The 20,206-nt window shown below is 45.1% G+C and overlaps 1 protein-coding gene across 9 annotated transcripts; it reads left to right on the top strand.

The window, feature by feature from the left end:
• The first annotated feature begins 265 nt into the window (after positions 1–265).
• On the top strand, positions 266–19,753 carry LOC125447475 (volume-regulated anion channel subunit LRRC8D-like). 9 transcript variants are annotated; one of them, XM_059639796.1, is made up of 4 exons: positions 266–829; positions 6,512–6,582; positions 15,174–15,271; positions 15,857–19,753. In XM_059639796.1, exon 4 carries the CDS (start codon positions 15,859–15,861, stop codon positions 18,358–18,360), a length of 2,502 nt encoding a protein of 833 aa, XP_059495779.1. In that variant the 5' UTR covers positions 266–829; positions 6,512–6,582; positions 15,174–15,271; positions 15,857–15,858; the 3' UTR covers positions 18,361–19,753. The 9 variants fall into 9 exon arrangements, with proteins under 9 accessions (XP_059495779.1, XP_048377813.1, XP_048377812.1 ...); XM_048521856.2 differs by having other exon boundaries at positions 6,509–6,582; XM_048521855.2 differs by lacking the exon at positions 6,512–6,582.
• Positions 19,754–20,206: the final 453 nt, after the last annotated feature.

The raw sequence follows: 20,206 nt of genomic DNA, 5'->3' as shown, positions 1-20,206 counted from the left end.
CCCTCCCCCCCTCCCCCCCCTCCCCTCCCCTCCCCCCCCTCCCCTCCCTCCCCTCCCCTCCCCCCCCCCCCCTCCCCTCCCCCCCCCTCCCCTCCCCCCCCCTCCCCTCCCCTCCCCTCCCCCCCCTGTCCCTCCCCCCCCTCTTCCCCCCCCTCCCCCCCCCTCCCCTGTCCCTCCCCCTCGCTCTCCTCCATCCTCCCCCCCCTCGTCCATTTCCCCGCCCCGCCTCCCTCTTCCAATCGCCTCTCTGTGACCCCTCCTCCCCTCACCCTCACCGTGTCCCGATTGCAGGATCAGTTTCTTGCCGCGAACGCGGTTGTTTCTGTCCGAGTTCCCTCGAGCTCGTCCAAGGCAAAACTGCAGTCACTATAGCAACCGGCCTCGAAGAAAGTCGGGTCACGTGGGTGTTTAAAAGCTGAGCGCAGGAGGAACGTTCAAAGCACAAAATGGAGTTCGGCAGCCAACTTAAGAGAGAAGGCTGGGCGGTTGGGGGGAGCGGTGTGAGAGAAATAGAGAGGCGGGGGTAAGGAGGGAGAGGCAGTGGCGGGGGTGACGGAAGGAAGGAAGCAAGCAAAAAAAAGAAAGAAAGAAAGAAACAAACAAACAGAGAGACAGAGACGCAAGGGCAGAGGAACTGGGGGAGGAGAGAGAAAGGCAAAGGAAAAAAAGCATACGACCTTTGAGGGGAAACAGGAAAGGGGAGGGTGGGAGGTTAGACTGAGATCAAAGAGCAAACAGAGGGCGGCCCAGAGCACTTTGTGACTGACAGTGACCCATCGCCAGGCCTCTCTCGCTCGGATTTCTTCCTTGCTGATACCCTCTGTTCACAGTAAGTACAGCTGTTCATCCTCTGACTGAGGAAGTGAATTTCCAACAACCACAGTGACAGTGTTCCCTTACTCCATCAGTCTCTGAACCCGCACCTAGTTCACGAAATAAAAAAACCCAGTCCCTTCAACCCTCTTCCTCATCCTTAACCAAGGGCACTGGAGAGGGGTAGAGACTTCCCCAATCCACTCCCCCTCTCTCCCTGCGGTAGGGAAAGACTCCCCTGACTCTCCCTTAAGCAGTGAAATGGGGATGACAGAGACAGAGTGGACGGAGGCGATAATGTTCCAGCTCTCGGTCCAGGGCAGTCAGGCAGTGAAATTTATTGCACTCCAAGGGCTCTCATTCTGCTTTGTCACTGGATTTTATTCAGCCTGGCGCTCAGTCACTTGCTCCGTCCAGTTGTTGACTGACCGACCAGCCATTTAGTCCAGCCGACAGTGGGCATGTCTCCCGGTTCGTCTCCCTAACTAGCCCCCTCACCCTCACCAGAGAAACACACTGGCAAAATATGTTTTGTGAAGATTCAGTCCCAACGTGGACCACTAAAGAGGCAACGGACAATTGGCCGCTGAGCTGGCAGATATCTCCATCCCCAGGGATGCCAGTCGCCTGATAGTTCAGCTAGGCCCAGGCTTCATCACTGAACCAAGGGGTTAACTCCATTGAGTCACATGGAACATCACATTTAGACCCTGAAGGGGGTGAGGAGACGTACAACTGATCTCTCGCCCAAATTGAAAACATTTTTACAGGGCTATATGTCTTAAGGGCATTACCTAAACAGAAACTTTCCCAGCATATAGAATTATTGACATAACTTTGAGGCTGTGGAGGTGTTGGGGGCACCCTCTGCCTTTCGGTGTTCAAGAGAAGACCACAGCTTGGTTTCCTCTGATTAACCTCCCTGTACCTTTTGACACTTTGGCTTATTTGTGTGGTAAAACACTGTCAGTTGAATCCTAAGCGCTGGTGAATAAAGAATTTATCCTGATAGAAGCTTACAAAATTATAAGAGGCATGGAGACAATGAATAGTAAGGGAGCCTTTTTCTCAGGGTAGAAATGTTAATTACTGCTGGAACATACATTTAAAGTAAAAGGGGGAAAGGTTAAAAGAGATGTGAGAGGCAAGTTTTTTTTAATACTGCGTGGTAAATGCCTGGAATGCACTGACAGAGGAGGTGACAGAGGCAGATGTAAGAGCAAGATTGAAGAGTCAGCTTAACAAATATTTGGAAAGACAGTGAACAGACGGATGTGAACCACATGCAAGCGAAAGGTTTTTAGCTTAGAAAGGTATCATGTGTGGGAGTAGACTTGGTGAACTGAGGGGCCTGTTCCTGAGCTGTGCTGTTCTTCTTTGACATTTTGGTGATGGTCAGGAAAATATCAGTCTTGACTGTTCAGAAGGAGAGGGCTCAATGACTGAGGTGTAAGAGGGACTGGATACTGATGAGCTCTTTGCTGTCCTACAGCACCAAACTGAGGTACTATCTGCTCCAACACTCACTCTTCTCAGCCTGCCACAGTCCTTGCATCTTCAGGCTGTCTCTTGGAACAAATTCCATGCCACACAGTTTTAGACCCTCCCAGCCACATCCAGTTACTGCCCCTATGGTTACACCCTCAAAAAGGGAAGGCATCCCCAGTAGTATTATCACTAGATCTATTAATCCAGAAACTCAGCTAGTGTTCTGGAGACCCATGTTTGTATTAGATGGCAGATGGTGGAATTTGAATTCAATAAAACATCTGAAAATAAGAGTATAACAATCACTGTGAAACCACTGCTGATTGTTTTTTTTTTTGACAATCTGGTCCACTGAAGACCTTCAGGCCTGAAGGTGACTCCACACCCACTGCAAATCGAGCCTCTCAATATTAATAATCACTATGAAGTCTACAAAGAAACGAAACCACCACCTGACACTGACCTAGCAATCGGAAAAGGCAAATAAGAGCCCTGTCAGCCCTGCAAAGCCTTCCTTACTAACATCTAATGATTAATCCAAAATTGGGAGAGATGTCTCATAGACTGGTCAAGCAATGGTCTGACAGTCATACTCTCAATGTCTCAGACACCAGCATCACCATCATTGGAAATATCCTGTCCCACCAGCAGGACAAGCCCAGCAGAGATGGCATACTATTGAAAGAGAATTGCACTAGAAGACTTCAACATTGACTCTGTACCCCAGGAAGTCTCATAGCGTCAGATCAAACATGAACAAAGAATCCTCTTGCTGATTATAATGCACTCTGAATTCTCCCATTTCCCCAATGTCCACCACCAAGAGTGGCTTGGCAGCACTGTTACTGTTGGAGCTGGTCAGGTCCTAAAGGACTTCACTACTCATCTGGATCTGTGGCAGGTGGACCAACAAGAGGGAAAAGCATTCTTGACTTCATCCTTACCAACCTGCTGGCTGTAGACATTTTTGTCCATGAACATATCAGTAAGGGAAACAAAGTTGCATCTTTACAGTGAGAATATTCTCCATTGTTTTGTGTGCTAAATTGGACAGACTTTGAACAGATGTAGAAACTCAAGACTGGGCATCCATGGGGCATTGTGAGCCATCAACAGCAGCAAAATTGTGCTCCAGCACAATTTGCAACCTCATGGCCTGGTGTTTACCCCACTCAACCATTATCATCAAACTGAGGGTTCAATCCTGGTTCAATGGAGAAGGCAGGACAGCATGCCAACAACAGTAGTATGCACACCTAAAAATCAGGTGTCTACCTGGTTAAGCTACCAAACAGGACTACTAGCATGCCAAGTAGCATAAGCCACAAGTTTTCAACGAAGCTAAATTCATTCCACAACGACCAGATCAGATTCAAGCGCTGCAGTTATCCTACATCCGGTTGTGAATAATGGTGGACAATGAAACAACTAATTGGAGGAGAAGGCTCCACAAATATCCACAAAGACTATAGGCCCTGACAAAATTCCAACAATCACACAGAAAACTTGCGCTCCAGAAGTTGCCACACCCCTAGCCAAGCTGTTCCAGTACACCTATAATACTGGCATCTAGCCACAATGTGGAAAATTTCCCAGGTATGTCTTGGATGCAAAAAGCAGTACAAATCCAACCCAGCCAATTACTGCCCTATCCATCCACTTTGATCATCTGTAAAGTGATGAAAGGTATTTTCAGCAGCATTATCATGCAGTATCTACTCTGCAGTAATCCACTGAGTGATACTCAGTTTGGGTTTGGCAAAAGCCACTCAGCTCTTGACCTTATTTGAGTTCTTGTTCAAATATGAACAATAGATCTAAATTCTAGAGGTGAAGTGAGAGTGACAGCCCTTGACATCAGGGCCACATTTGACTTGAGTGCGGTATCAAGGAAGCCAAGGAAAAATGGAGTCAATGAGAATCTTTGTAAAGACTGCACTGGTTGGCATCATACCTGGCACATAGGAAGATCATTGCAATTGTTGGAGGTCAGTCATCTCAATTCTGGGACATCTCTACAGGCGTTCCTCAGGGTAGTGTCCTCAGCTCAACTATCTTCAGCTGCTTTATCAGTGATCTTCCCTCCATTGTCATGTCAGAAGATGGCATGTCCCCTGAAGAGTGACCATAAGATGTTTTCAGGCAGAGGCTGGCACAATTACAACATTTAAAATTATTCTGAGTGTTTATATGAATTGGAAGGGTTTAGAGGAATATAGACCAAATGCTGGCAAATGGGACTAGGTCAGATTGGGATGTCTGGTCAGTGCGGATGAGTTGGACCAAAGGGTCTGTTTCTGTGCTACATGACTCTATGATTCCGTGACTATAAGATACAGGAGCATAAATACTTCTTTCCTTGCTACCAAAGTGCATAACCTGTCAATTTCCTGCATTGTATTCCATTTTCCATTCCTTTGCCCACTTTCGTAGACTTCCAAGTGCTTCTGCAGCCTCCCACTTCAACACTGCCTGACCCTCCACATATCTTTGTGTCATCTGCAAACTTTACAACAATGCTCCAAATTTGTACATCCAGAACATCAATGTATAACACAATAGCTATGGTCACAACATTGACCCCTGCGGAATCACTGGCTGCCACACCTTAACAGCCATATTTTAATGTATATTTTAATATTTTTATACTTTCATACTCCCCAGTCATCTGGCTTCCCACAAGCATTCACTACATTATATGCTTTCTCTTTTGCTTTCCTGCTATACCTGACTTCCCTTGTCAGCAATGGTTGCCTCATTCTCTCCTTAGTACGTTCTTTTTCCCTGGGACAAATTTCTGCTGTGTCTCCTGAATTATCCCTAGAAACTCCTGCCATTGCTGTGCCCCCATCTTCTCTTCTAGGAATCCCTTCCAATCAACTCTGGCCAGCTCCACTTTTGAGTCTTTGTCATTATTCAATTATAATACTGTTACATCAGATTTCAGCTCCTCCCTATCAAATTGCAGGGTGAATTCTGTCATATTATAGTCACTGCCCATGAGAGGTTCCCTCACCTTAATGTCCTTAATCAAATCTGCTGCTGCAAAATTGCCTGTGCCATGGTGGCCTCTACCACTAACTGCTCCAAAAAAATCTTATAGAGATTCAAAGAATTCCTTTCTTGAGATCCACTACCAACCTGATTTTCCAAGTTCACCTGCATGCAGAAGTTCCCCATGATTATTGTAACAGTGCCTTTCCGACGTGTCTTTCCTCCTGATTTATTTTCCTCTGTGCTGCATACTCCACCACCCACAACTGTAGCATAAATGCTGCCCCTTCCACACTTCACGTCAGTGCTGTCGAAGAGTGATTTAGACTGGAAATGTTAGCTTGCTGTCTCTGTATGGATGCTGCCTAACCTGCTGTGAACGCCAGCATTTGTTGTTTTCTCTACAGTTTCCAGCATCTGCAGTAATTTGCTCTTCTGCTGTTTGGAGGTCTGTGTATTGTGGTCTTTTTCCCTTTGCAGTTCCTCAACTCTAACTACACGGATATTACAACTTCTAAGGTTTTATCACTTCTTGCAATCAATTTGATGCAATTTCTTCCTGACAAGGCAACCCTGCCCCGTCTGCCCATCTGCCTATCCTTTCAAGAGCATACATATCCTACTAAATTTAGTTGCCAGCCTTGAATCCCTTGCATCCACATCTCCGTGATACCCATAACATCATACCTGCCAATTTCAATCTGCGCAACAAGCTCATTTACCTTGTTTTATGTACTGTGTGCATTTAAGTGCAAGACTTAGGCCCGTGTTGACTGTACCTCTTCTCATAGTTCTTCCCTTATCTGCTGTGCCGGAAATTTGATTCGTGACCCATTTCCATACTCTGTGTCCTATTATTTGTTTAGGAAATTTTAATAACCTCTGATTTGTCCCCCACTCCCGCTTAATTTTTTCCATACTTTTCCCACAGCTGAACACACCCACTTGTTTTAAAACTAAATGCGATTTACCAGGACTCTGGTCCCAGTTTAACTAAGGTAGAGCCCATCCCGTCGGAACAGATTCCTCCTTCCCTAGTACTGGTGACAACGTCCCATGAATTCAAACCCATTTCTCTCACCCCAATCTTTGCATTTACCTCTTTAATCTTGTTGACTGTGTGACAGTTTGCTCATGTTCAGGTGGTAATCCAGAGATTAGTATCTTTTTAGTTCTGTTTTTTAATTTAGCCTCTGGCTACTCATTCTTTCAGCAGAATCTCTATCATTGGTACAAACGTGGATCACAACATCTGGATCTTTCCCCTCCTACTACTTTGCAGTCCAGGTGAGATATCCTGAACCTGGAGGCAACATTGCCTTCAGGACACTCAATCCTGGCCACAAAGAACAGTGTCTATTCTCCTGAATATATTATTTCCATTTATAAAAACAATTCTGTTTTCTCCCCTGTCGTGAATGGCTCCATGTACCATGGTTCGATGATCAATTTGCTCATCCTCCCTATAGCCCCCTTTCTCATCCACACAGACAGCAAGAATCTCAAACCTGTAAAACAAGATCAAGGTCTCAGACTCCTTCAGCACGACCTCCTGGATCCCTTCATTGTCACGCCTTTCTATTTCTGACACTGCCTGAATTCAAGGTAGTCAATCTGAGGGTTGTTTCAACCCCCCTGAAACTAAGTGTCAAGATCACTCTCCACCTGTCTGATGTGGCACAGTATTCCAAGTTCAGATTCCAGTTCATCAACTCTGGTTAGAGTTCCTCAAGCGACCAACACCTGCAGATAAGGCCCTTATGAACCTTAATGGGGTTCACCAGCAACCACGTCATGCAGGTACAACACATCACCTAGCCCTGTATCTCTACTTGATTTACATAGTTCTTAATTTGATTTGTAAAAGTTCGTACAGGTCTTTTAGTTTATAACCTGTAAATGTTTCCCTATTTACCTTCAATTTGAAACTAACTTATAATAAAATGTGAGGCTGGATGAACACAGCAGGCCCAGCAGCATCTCAGGAGCACAAAAGCTGACGTTTTGGGCCTAATATATAATAGATACTAGCTATCAGCAATCAATGAACTTACAGTTTACCTGAGATGTCACCCTTGTGTGCTGGGCCCTAATCCTGGGCTTCAATTTATCCTGTTTAAAAGTAACCTTACAAACTATGAGCCAATAAAACAAACAAAAAACACCTCTTTCTCTCCATGCTGAATTCCCACCCTGCCTCCACATTCCCCAAACTGTACACTCACTTTGGCTGTGTTTCACTCCAGATATGGTCTCTCCTTCCTGACCATTGCCAAGCTGACTCACTGTGCACGTTCAACAGATAGATATGTCTTAAGTAGCTGAGGTGCAGTGAGTTGAGATGACTCACACTAGTTAAGCTTTAATTAAGAAAAGTATAGCCCAGGAGTAGGTGCTTTGGCCCACCATGACTGTATCAACCGTGATGCCTTTCTAAACTAATTGTATCTGCCTTCATGTGGTCTGTATCCTCTATTCCCTACGTGTTCGTTGTCCATCTGAATGCTTTTTAAACATTGCTGTTGTATCTACTTCAATCATCTCCCCTGGCAGAGCATTCTAGCCTCTATTTAAAAAACTTGCCTCACACATCTCCTTTAAACTTTCCTCTCTCATCTCACCTTAAACATATGCTCCCTAGTATTTAATATTTTGATCCTGGGAAAGAGTCTCTGACTATCTACCCTACCCATGCCCATCATAATTTTATATATTTCTACTAAGTTGCCTCTCAGCCTCCAATACTCTAATGAGAGTATTTCCTATTTGTCCAACCTCTCCTTATAGCTAATTTACTCTAGTCCAGGTATCATCCTGGTAAACCACTTATGCACCCTCTCCAAAGCCATCTCACCCTTCCTGCGGCAGCCAGAACTGCACACACTACTCCAAATGTGGACTGACCAAAGTCTTGTTTAGTTGCAGCGTGACTCACCAACTTTTATGCTCAATGCCCTGACTGATAAAGGTAAGCATGCCGTATGCCTTCTTTACCACCTTGATGCTCCAAAGAGTCCAGCTGTTTACGGTATAGTTTTGTCTTGCATTTGGCCTCCCTCAATGCATTATCTCACACTTATCGAATTAAACTCCATGTGCCGTTCTCCACCCAATTTTCTCACTGATCTTGGATACAGAATTGGCTGGCCAACAGAAGACAGCGAGTGGTAGTAGAAGGAAAATATTCTGCCTGGAAGTCAGTGGTGAGTGGAGTTCCACAGGGCTCTGTCCTTGGGCCTCTACTGTTTGTAATTTTTATTAATGACTTGGACGAGGGAATTGAAGGATGGGTCAGCAAGTTTGCAGACGACACAAAGGTCGGAGGTGTCGTTGACAGTGTAGAGGGCTGTTGTAGGCTGCAGCGGGACATTGACAGGATGCAGAGATGGGCTGAGAGGTGGCAGATGGAGTTCAACCTGGATAAATGCGAGGTGATGCATTTTGGAAGGTCGAATTTGAAAGCTGAGTACAGGATTAAGGATAGGATTCTTGGCAGCGTGGAGGAACAGAGGGATCTTGGTGTGCAGATACATAGATCCCTTAAAATGGCCACCCAAGTGGACAGGGTTGTTAAGAAAGCATATGGTGTTTTGGCTTTCATTAACAGGGGGATTGAGTTTAAGAGTCGTGAGATCTTGTTGCAGCTCTATAAAACTTTGGTTAGACCGCACTTGGAATACTGCGTCCAGTTCTGGGCGCCCTATTATAAGAAAGATGTGGATGCTTTGGAGAGGGTTCAGAGGAGGTTTACCAGGATGCTGCCTGGACTGGAGGGCTTATCTTATGAAGAGAGGTTGACTGAGCTCGGTCTCTTTTCATTGGAGAAAAGGAGGAGGAGAGGGGACCTAATTGAGGTATACAAGATAATGAGAGGCATAGATAGAGTTGATAGCCAGAGACTATTTCCCAGGGCAGAAATGGCTAGCACAAGGGGTCATAGTTTTAAGCTGGTTGGTGGAAAGTATAGAGGGGATGTCAGAGGCAGGTTCTTTACGCAGAGAGTTGTGAGAGCATGGAATGCGTTGCCAGCAGCAGTTGTGGAAGCAAGGTCATTGGGGTCATTTAAGAGACTGCTGGACATGTATATGGTCACAGAAATTTGAGGGTGCATACATGAGGATCAATGGTCGGCACAACATTGTGGGCTGAAGGGCCTGTTCTGTGCTGTACTGTTCTATGTTCTATCTATGTCCTGCTGCATCCTTTCTCATTATCCACAACACTACCAATTTTCATGTCTTCCACAAACTTACTAATTAGACCATCTACATTTTCTTTCAAGTCAGTTATATATATATTACAAACAACAGAGGTTCTACCACTGATTACAAACCTCTGGTCAGAAAAAACACTGCTCCAGAATTTTTCTGAGGAAGGGTCACCAGACCCAAAACATTAATTCTGACTTTTTCATCACAGACACTGCCAGACTTGCTGACCTTTTCCAGCAACCTCTGTTTTTGCTCCAGAACTACCCTCTGTCTTTAAGACCAAGCCACTTATGAATGCAACTTGCCAACTCACCATGAATTCCATGCAATTTGATTTTTCTGGACCAGCCTTGTCAAATACTTTACTAAAGTTCAAGTAGACAGTATCCACTGACTTATCCTCATCAATCATCTTGTCACTTTCTCAAAAAAAACTCTATCAGCTTTGTGAGACAAGACCACCTCTGTAGAAGCCATGCTGACTATCCCTAATAAGTCCATTCTTCTCCAAATGTGAATAAATCCTGGCCATAGAAACCTTTTCCAATAATTTCTGTACCACTGCTGTAAGGCTCACTAGTCTATAATTTCTTGGTTTATCCCTGTTGCCACTTTCAGACAACGGAACAACATTGGTTATTCTTCAGGCTCCAGGGACCTCACCTGTGGCTAAAGAGGATACAGAGATTTTGTACAAGACACAAGCAATTTCCTCTCTGCTTCCTTCAATACACTAGGATAAATCCCATCAGGCCACAGGGACTTATCTATCTTAATATTTTTCAAGGTACCCATCACACAGTCAGAGAATCACAGAAATAGACTCTTCAGTCCAACTTATCCATGCCAACTATGTTTCCTAAATTGGTCCAATTTGCCTGCATTTGGCCTATACCCCTCTAAACCTTACCTATTCATGTATCTGTCCAAATGTCTTCTAAATGTTATAATTGTAGTCTACTCTACCACTTCATCTGGGAGTTCATACTACGTAGGCACCATCCTCTGTACGAAAAAGTTTCCCCTTTTAAATCTTTTCCACTCTCATCTTAAACCAGTGCCCTCTAGTTTTAGCCTCCCCCATGAAAAATATCTTGGCTATTTACCTTCTCTATTCCTGTCATGATTTTACAAACCTCCACAAAGTACCCCTTAGCCTCCTATTCTCCAGGAAAAAAATGTCCCAGCCTACCCACCTCCTTATAACTCAAACCCTCCAGTCTCGGTAAGATCCTTGTGAATCTTTTCTGTACCCTTTCCTATTTAATAACATCCTTTCTAAAGCAGGATGTCCAAAATTGTGCACAGTACTCCAAATGTTGCCTCACCAATGTCTCGTACTGTCGTAAATGATGTCCCAACTCCTATACGCAGTGGTTTGACCAAGCATGCCGAATGACTTCTTCACCAGCCTGTCTATTTGTGATGCCCTTTTCAAGCAGCTATATACCTACACGCCTAGACCTCTCTGTTCAACACCACCACCACCTCAATATTGAAATGCCTTAATGTATCAACAAACATCTCTCTAGGTTTTTTTCAAAAATTGTTTTTCATTAAGGACCTATCCATTTCCTCTGACTCCACACATAAATTCTCTCCTTTGCCTTAAGTGCAACTATCCTTTCCCTAGCTACCATTTTACTCCTAACAAACATATAAAATGCCTTGGGATTAACCTTTATCCTAGTTGCCAAGGATATTTCATTGTCCCTTCTAGCCTTCCTAATTTCTTGTAAGTTCTGTTCTGCTTCATTTATACCCCTCAAGGGTCTTACTTGATTTCTGTTTCCTAAACCACACATATGCTTCCTTTCTCTTTTTGACTAAACTTCCAATGTCTCTTGTCATCCAAGGTTCCCTATTCTTGTCGTTCATCCTCACAGGAACGTGCAAGCCTTGAACTCTGGTCATCTGATTTTTAGCAGACATGTCAGATGTAGATTTACCTTTAAACAACCACCCCCAATCCAATTTTTCCAGTTCCTGCATAATATGATTGTAATTAGCCTTCCCCCAATTTAGCACTTTCACTCAAAGACCAGTCTTATCCTTTTCCAGAACTATCTTAAAACTTAAGGAATTATGATCACTATACCCAAAGTGCTGTCCCTACTGAAACTTGGGTCATCTGGCCAGGTTCATTCCCCATACAAGGTCTAGTATGGCCCCTTACGTAGTCAGACTGACTATCTACAAATTGTGTTAATAATCCCTCCTTAATGCATCTACCAAATTCTGGTACTTCTAAGCCCAGGCACTAAGAGAGTCCAAGTCAATATTGGAGAAGTTAAATCAACCACTAAAGCTACCCTATTTTTTTTTATATTTTCCATGATTGGCTTTACATATTTGTTCGTAGAATCATATCTGTTCTTCTAATTCCTGCTCGCCATTGGGAGGTATAACTCCGTTGTAGTGATTGCACCTTTCTATGTCCAAACATGTGGCCTCACTGGGTGAGCCCTCCAAGATGTCCTCTCTTAGTACAACTATGACATTCTTCTTAATCAGTAATGTAACTCTCCCACCCCTTTTACATCCTTCTCCATCTTGTCAGGGACATCTAAACCCTGGAACACTGGCCAGCCACGTGAAATCAAAGCCTCTACCTTCATTATCCATTGCTTCAGGCTACACCATGTAGTTAAAAGTGTATGTTACCACAACAATGAGGACACCTCGATGGGGGACAGTTGGCTAAAAACCTAAAGAACTGCAGATGCTGTAAGTTGGATAAAAATGCAGAAGTTGTTGGGAAAACTCAGCAGGTCTGGCAGCATCTGTAAGGAAAAAAATCAGAGTTAATGTTTTAGGTCCAGTGACCTTTCTTCAGAACTGGCTCAATTGGTTGGATGGTTAATCTTCATTCATATCTATGTTATTCTCTTGCATTAGCTATACAGGGAACTGTGTATCTACAACTGGAGTGCTATATAGCACAGTACTGTTCAGCTGATTTAAAGTGATACGTAAATGCATTGGTAATTCAGAAAAGCTTCACTCAACCATTACCTGGAATGGCAGGTTATGTTATGAGGAATGTTTGTACAGAATAGATTTGTATTGTCTGGAGTTTAGAAGAGTAAGAGAGGACTTGATTGAAACATACAAGATCCTGAAGGGTCTTGATAGGACAAATGTGGAGATAAATTTCCTGTTTTAGGAGAATCTGAAATTCAGGGTCATTGTTGAAAAGTAGAAGAATCTGATATGAAACAGATGAAGCAAATATTTTTCTCTTATGGGTGTTTGAAACTTTTCCTCAAAAATGGTGGAAGCAGAGCCTTTGAGTATTTAGGAAGCAGTGTGGATTGCTAGTTAGCAATGGGGTGAAACGTTGCTGAGGGTAAAAGAAATTGCAAAGTTGAGCTTACAATCAGATCAACCATGATCTTATTGAATGGCAGAGCAGGCTCGAGAGACTTACTCCTGCTTCTTGATGAATGTTGGTCAATGACTGGCATGAAACAGATCAAGGTCGACAGCTTGGGGTTCAATCCCTATTCAGGTTGGGGTGGGTTTGAGATGTGCCTCCCTGTTCTATTCGTGGTAGAAATTGCAGCTCAGACTTGTCTTCAGGCATAGAACTGAGGAAGAGGCAATGGGAAGGTGCTGGCAGTTGGTTCGTTGTAGAAATGAATTGTCTCGTCAACAGTGCCATCAGTTTAACACATCTTTATGGAAATGTGGTTCCAGGGACAGAGTGGATGAGCAACTTGTCCAGGGACCAGGAATTGCCAGAAAGTTAATTTGAAGGACATTACGTACTCTGAGTGTAGACACTAAAATTATAGAATCCCTACAGTGTAGAAGCAAGCCATTCAGCTCATCGAATCCACACCAATCCTCCGAAGAACATCCCACCCAGACCCACCCCCTACCCTATCCTCATAATCCTGCACTTCCATGGCTAATCCACCTAGCCTGCATGACCCTGGACACTATGGGCAATTTAGCATGGTCAATCCACCTAACTGGCACATCTTTGGACTGTGGGAGGAAACCAGAGCACCTAGAGGAAACCCACACAGAAGCAGGGAGAAAGTGCAATCTTTACTCAGTCATCTAAGGCTAGAATTGAACCTGGGTCCCTGGCGCTGAGGCAGTAGTGCTAACTCCTGAGCCATTCGAAATGATTAAATTATTGAGGACAGTTTTTATGACCTAGGATTGTACTCCTTTGAGTGAAAAGGATTGAGAGCTGATCGAAGAGTTTCATGCAGGGATCAAAGGGACAATACAGAGAAACCCTTTCTCTGGGAAAGGCAGGAAGATGAGATTGAGGATTATCAGATCAACCGTGATCTCATTGAATGGCAGAGCAGAATTGACAGGCTAAGTGGCCTCCTTCTGTTCCATCGTCTTATGGCCGGGTCTCGGGAAACAGTGTTAGAATTTAAAGCCCTGTCATTCTGGAAGCAATTCACAGAAACCTTATGTAAGTTCTCTTCCCTACAAAAGGCAGTGACTCATGGTCAAACGCAGAAGGTGGTGGTTTAGTACTGGACTAGTAATTCAGAACCTCAGGCTAATGATCTGGGGACATGGGTTTGAATCCCCCCATTTCAAGAAGTGGAATCTGAATTCAAAATAAATAGAAAGCTAGTCTAATGTTGTCCATGTAACCACTATTGATTGTTGAAAAAAACCATTTAGCTCACTGATAAAGGAAGGAAATCTGCTGGTCTTCATGTAATGTGGATGACTTTTAATTACCCTCTGGGCAATAAATGCCAGTGAAGCCCAGTACCCTAATTAATTTTTTAAAAAGTAAAAATTATACTTTCCGACTGTAATGGATGGTGAAATCTTGCAGCTGCTCAATATCTAGGAAATGCTGACAAGAAGAGCATTGTATGGAGAGAGAGAGAGGGAGAAAAAAGCAGCACTCACAACCCTGACGTTTCTTTGGATACTCTCAGCCATCCTTGCCCAGCCAGTAACTACGTTTTCTGCAGTGTTTTGAAGACCAGGAGATTATCTCACGGAAGCATACCAAATTCTCATACGGATCAACAGAGTAGATTCAGAAATGAAAATCCCCCCCCTGGCCTAGGGACACACACTCAGAATAAGGGGCAGACCATTTAGGACCAAGACAGGAAAAAATGTCTTCACTCAGAGGGTGGTGAAGTTTTGGAATTCTCTCCAGAGAAGGCTGTAGAGTCATGAGTATGTTCAAGACAGAGATTGATAGGAACTCAAAATCTATCATTGAGATAGATGATCAGCCTTGACCTAGAATGGAGCAGGCTCAAAGGGCTGAGTGGCCTACTCCTGCTCCTATGTTCCTATATCATTGACCTGAAATGTGATCCCTTTCTCTCACTTTGAGAGAGGCTATTTGCAAGCAAGACTTTCCTGATTATTGGGGACCCAGGGGTCACTGTCTAAGGCTGCAGGAGTAGCCCATTTAGAACTGAGATGAAGAGAAATTTCTTCACCTAGAGTGGTAACCCTGTGGAATTCTCTGCCACGGAAGGTTAATGAGGCCAAAAACATTCACTATTTTCTTTTTGAAAACATTCATAGTTCTTAAGGCTAAGTAAGTCAAAGAAAGAAACCAAAGAACTCAATACTACCACTGAAGTGAGCTGTTTATGTGAGGGTGGAGGGAGTTGAGATGTGTATTCAGGACACTAACTCCAACATTTCCTCCTGTAGACCCGTCCATAACAACCTGCGGCACCAGTCTAGGCTGGGCTCGCTTTACCAACTAGAGATTTAACCTGGAAGATTCCAGCAGCTTTGTATTGCAGCAGGTACTTCAGTCTTGTTGTGGGGATAATTTCCTGTTTCTTCTGTGGCTTTCAAACCCAATTCATTCCAGTTCAATCTCTTAATTGAAAGAAATCAAATCGTTGAATCTTGAGCAATTTTGAAACCAGTTGCTGAAGTAAATGCTTCAGGCCTCCACCAGACAGGCTGGCATTAAACAAATTTTGTTTGATTCATTATGAGTTTGAATTGTTTGAACATGGTTTCCGTGATAATATCAATAAACTAAAGCTTTGAACTATATTGGAATGGCCTGAAAAGATAAACCTTTCAGCCAATTTCACAAGGAAGCTGTTAGTTCCTGCTCTAAGCCAGTAGGATCTCTAATAGCGAGTAGTCCCCTGGGAGGGAGTAGTTCAGGATGGCGACTGTCTTAAAATAGTGGGGTTCCCACAGTGGCACCAGAGAAAGAGGAACCTGATGATGGAGAGGTGAATCAAATGGTGTGGTTCCCTGCAGCAAGCTTGTTGGGGTGCATTGTAGGTCCTGATGGTGTGTTTTTCCCACCACTAGGGAGTGGAGTTGAGGAAGAGCTTCTTCTGCTGATCATATACCTGTTGTTTTTGTAGGTATGATCACCCTGACGGAGCTTGCATCTCTGTCTGACACTCAGCCTACTCATCGTCTTCTCAAACCCTGGTGGGATGTTTTGATGGACTATTTGGTGGTTGTCATGCTAATGGTGTCCCTCCTCTCTGTAACCCTGCTCATTTCCCAAGACAAGGTCGTATGTCTTCCCTGTGACCACGTACGGAGTCTGAATGGCACATCTCGGAGTTCCGCCATGGGCACTGTGGCCCAACCACATCGCCCTCCTGAAAGATCTGAGACAGCTGACTGTGGCAGCAGGCCCTCGTCAGGAGCCCAGGGAGAATATTCGGGCCCAACTAAAACCAAATCACCACCTCCTGCACGCCTGCTGAGAGCCGGAGGCTACAAGACAAACCTGGACTTCCAGCAGTATGTCTACATCAGCCAAGTATGTTACCAGAAAGCACTACCCTGGTACTCTAAGTACTTCCCGTACATAGCCTTTGTCCACACTATCATTCTGCTGGTTAGTGGGAACTTCTGGTTCAAATTTCCAAAGACTTCCTCCAAAGTCGAGCACTTTGTCTCAATCCTGGGAAAGTGCTTTGAGTCACCGTGGACCACCAAAGCGGTCTCTGAGACCGCCAATGAGGACTCAGAAAACAGTCAGAATCGGACAAAAATGTTCAAGTCTGCAACCCTGGAGCCCAGCGATACTTCTGACACCAGTTCCTCTTTGACTTCCTATCCTGAGGTGACTTTTGAACCCCCAGTCAGTGGTTCGCCATCTATGAACATCTTGGACAAGCAAGATGGTGAGCAGGCCAAGGCTCTCTTTGAGAAGGTGCGCAGGTTCCGAGCCCACACAGAGGATGGAGACCTGATCTACAAGTTCTATGTTGGCCAGACCGTGGTGAAGGCCCTCAAGTTCCTTGTCATCCTGTGCTACACCTTCACCTTTGTCAACTCTATCACCTTTGAGCATGTCTGCAAGCCCAAGATTAAAAATGTCACTGGCTACTCGGCGTTTTTCTGCACTCACAGCATGGCCTACATGCTGAAGAAGCTGCTTATCAGCTATATCATCCTGATTGCCCTCTATGGGCTGGTGTGCCTTTATACCTTGTTCTGGCTTTTCCGAGGGTCTCTGAAGGAGTATTCCTTTGAGAAGGTGCGCGAAGAAAGCAATTTCAGCGACATTCCTGATGTGAAAAATGACTTTGCCTTCCTCCTGCACATGGTCGATCAGTACGACCAGCTCTACTCCAAACGGTTTGCCATCTTCTTGTCTGAGGGCTGCGAGAGCAAACTGCTAGAGATGAACCTAAACCATGAGTGGACATATGAGAAGCTGAGGCAACATGTTTCAAAAAACATGCAGGGTAAGCTGGAGCTGCAACTTTTCATGCTGTCAGGCATTCCGAAAGCAGTCTTCGACATGAATGATCTGGAGGTGCTGAAACTGGAACTGATCCCAGATGTCCGACTGCCTGCAAAGATTTCCCAAATGGTGGCTCTGAGAGAACTCTATCTTTACCACTGTCCTGCAAAGGTGGACCAAATTGCTTTCAACTTCCTACGGGACCACCTTCATATCTTGCACATCAAGTTCACTGATATTGGAGAGATTCCCCTCTGGGTGTATTCGCTTAAGAACCTAGTTGAGCTGCATCTATCAGGTAATCTCAACTCTGAGACTAATAAAGCCATTGGCCTGGAGTCCCTTAAGGAGCTGCGGCATCTCAAAATTTTGATAATCAAGAGCAACCTCTCTAAAATCCCCTCAAATGTCATGGAGCTTGCCACACACTTGTCCAGGCTGGTCATTCAAAATGATGGTACCAAGCTCCTGGTCCTGAACAACCTGAAGAAGCTAGCCAGCCTCTCTGAGCTGGAACTTCAGAACTGTGAACTCGGGAGAATTCCACATGCCATTTTCAGCCTCACCAGCCTTCAAAAATTGGACCTGAAAGCCAATAACATTCAGAGCATTGAGGAGATCATTAGCTTCCAGCATCTCAAGAGGCTCTCCTGCCTCAAACTATGGCATAACAACATCTCATGTATCCCCACCACCATCAGCCTCATTAAAAATCTCGAGCAGTTATACCTTTCCAACAACAAGCTGGAATCCTTGCCTGCTGCTCTCTTTACCCTGAGGAAGCTACGACACCTCGATCTCAGCCACAACCTGCTCACTGCTGTGCCTCCCGACATTCATCTGCTCCAGAACCTGCAGCATTTCTCCATCACCAAGAATAAAGTGGAGACACTGTCTCTCCAGCTCTTCCACTGCTTGAAGCTGAGATCTTTACACCTGGGCCAGAACTGTATCACACATATCCCACCTGAGATCGGACAGTTAACTCAACTCACCTACTTGGAGCTGAAAGGAAATCATTTGGAGAGGATTCCACCTGAGATTGGCAATTGTCTGTTACTCAAGAAAAACAGTCTTATCGTGGAAGACCTTCTGTTTGATCATCTCCCCACTGAGGTCAAAGAGCACTTCGCTGAACAAGACTTTACCTCCATTGTTTAATGTGTTGCCCTGGAGTTAGCCTCCTATCAGTGGGCCCACATGTTGTAGCTCCCTGTGTTGTACCAGGAGAGGCCTTACAGTGAGTCAGGCTCCTCTTAGAGTTCTCTCTAGCACATCCTCAGGTCGGGTTACAATACGAGTGTTATCACTTAGAGAGCTTTATACCTCCTGAAGTTCTCTCGAGTGGGTTTCAATTGGTCTAAAACTGAATTGGACTTGTATTCATGCTGGTGATTAGAGCCAACATTTACACAGAAGTTATTTAGAGGTTTCATTCTAGGAATTAGTAGAGGCCTCTGTGTATTAGTAGTCTGAGGCTGGAATTAATGTGTATTATTGGCATACGGTCAGAAAATTTTACCAACCCTTCAGACCATGCCTAGGCTGGTAGGGGACAAGGGCGATTCTAGCTCGGGGAGAAGCATCCTGATGGGGAGTGGAAAGGTTGGGGGAGAAAGGGATTCCTAATCCTAAAGAGAGGGTGTAGGGGGGTGAGGGGAAGGGGGAGAAAGGGGATTCTGATTCTGAGAAAGGGTGCAGGGAAGGAAAAGGGGATGCTGAGGACAGGATAGGTGGGGTGTGGGGGAGGAATCCTGATTCTGAGAAGGGAGGACAGGGAGGAATCCAGACAAACCCGCCATGGTCATCAGTTTGAAGTGTAACTTCCCTCACTCACTCATAGTCAAAAAGAAATAATACACAGAACAAAGCCATTTGGCCCATTGGATCCATGCTGGCTGTCTGGAAAGCACCCCAGTCTGTGTCATTCCCCTGCTCTATTCCTGTAGCTCTGTTAAGTTTATTTTTGACAAGTTCCCATCCAATCTTCATTATCACTCTCTTACACCCTTACTCTCTCACTCTCGCTGTGCTCCCTCTTTGTCTCTGCTCTCTTTCTTTCTTTCGCTCCTCTTCCCCCATCTCACTCAGGTCCCCATTCCCCTCTTACTGTCCCTGTCTCCCTCCTCTTGCCATTCTCCCCCTTCCCCCTTTTTCTCCCCCTCTCACCCTGTTGCCCCTCTCTAACTCCACACACACTTAAACTTCCAGAACTATCAAGTCATACTTCAAAAATTAAAACCAGAAGCTGCTGGAAAGATCCCTTTCTGTGCAAAGAGAAGCACCCAAGTGCGGTTTTCATTCTTTTATCAGAACTGGAAGTGATTAGTGATAAACATGAAGAAACTGAAAAAGTATCAGGAATATACACGCTCTGTCATCTTGAAGTGGTCCCATTTACTGTTGAATGATTCTGCTTCTGCCTTTTCATTGAGATCTCTATTTGTGAAGCAGAAGAGCCCCATGTCACTGCAGGAGAAAGGGGGAATGCGGAGGGCCTGAAGAAACGGCAGTCAGGGAAGTGTGAGGGAGGGGCAAGAGGTGTGGAGTGAGGAGAGAGGGAGGGGTAGTAGGAGGGGGTTGAGGGGAGGGAGGGGCATGGGGTAGAGGCTGGGTGGGGAAGGAGAGGGGTGGCAGGGCCAGTAATGGGAGGGTGAAGATAAAATGAGAGGTGAGAGATGGGGTTGGGAGGGGGGAGAGGAGGGTGGCATGATGGGGTGAGTGGGGCTAGAGAGGAGGGTGAGTGAAGGGTGAGGTGGCAAGAAAGTGGAAGGGGGGACAAAAAAGTTGAGAGGAGGGAGGGGTGAGAGCAGTGTCGTGAGAGGGGAGTGAGAGAGGGATAAGGATGGGTTGGGGAGAGGGAGAGATAAGGATGAGGGTGGGGGGAAGGGGCAAGAGAGGAGGGAAAAGTGAGGCAAGGGAGGGGAAGGGGGGAAGACAGTGACAGATTGGGTAGGAACATGAGAAGAGTAGGGTCCAGGGTGGTGGGAGGGTAGGGTCGACAAGG

This window comes from Stegostoma tigrinum, chromosome 35, assembly GCF_030684315.1.
Source record: "Stegostoma tigrinum isolate sSteTig4 chromosome 35, sSteTig4.hap1, whole genome shotgun sequence".
Classification (NCBI taxonomy): Eukaryota; Metazoa; Chordata; class Chondrichthyes; order Orectolobiformes; family Stegostomatidae; genus Stegostoma; species Stegostoma tigrinum.
The sequence above is the reverse complement of the archived record's forward strand: the minus strand, read 5'-3'. Positions and strand labels throughout refer to the sequence as shown.

Bases quoted from the DNA above. Each gene is read 5' to 3' on its own strand.
- LOC125447475 (XM_048521854.2), top strand. From the start codon at position 15,859: ATGATCACCCTGACGGAGCTTGCATCTCTGTCTGACACTCAGCCTACT.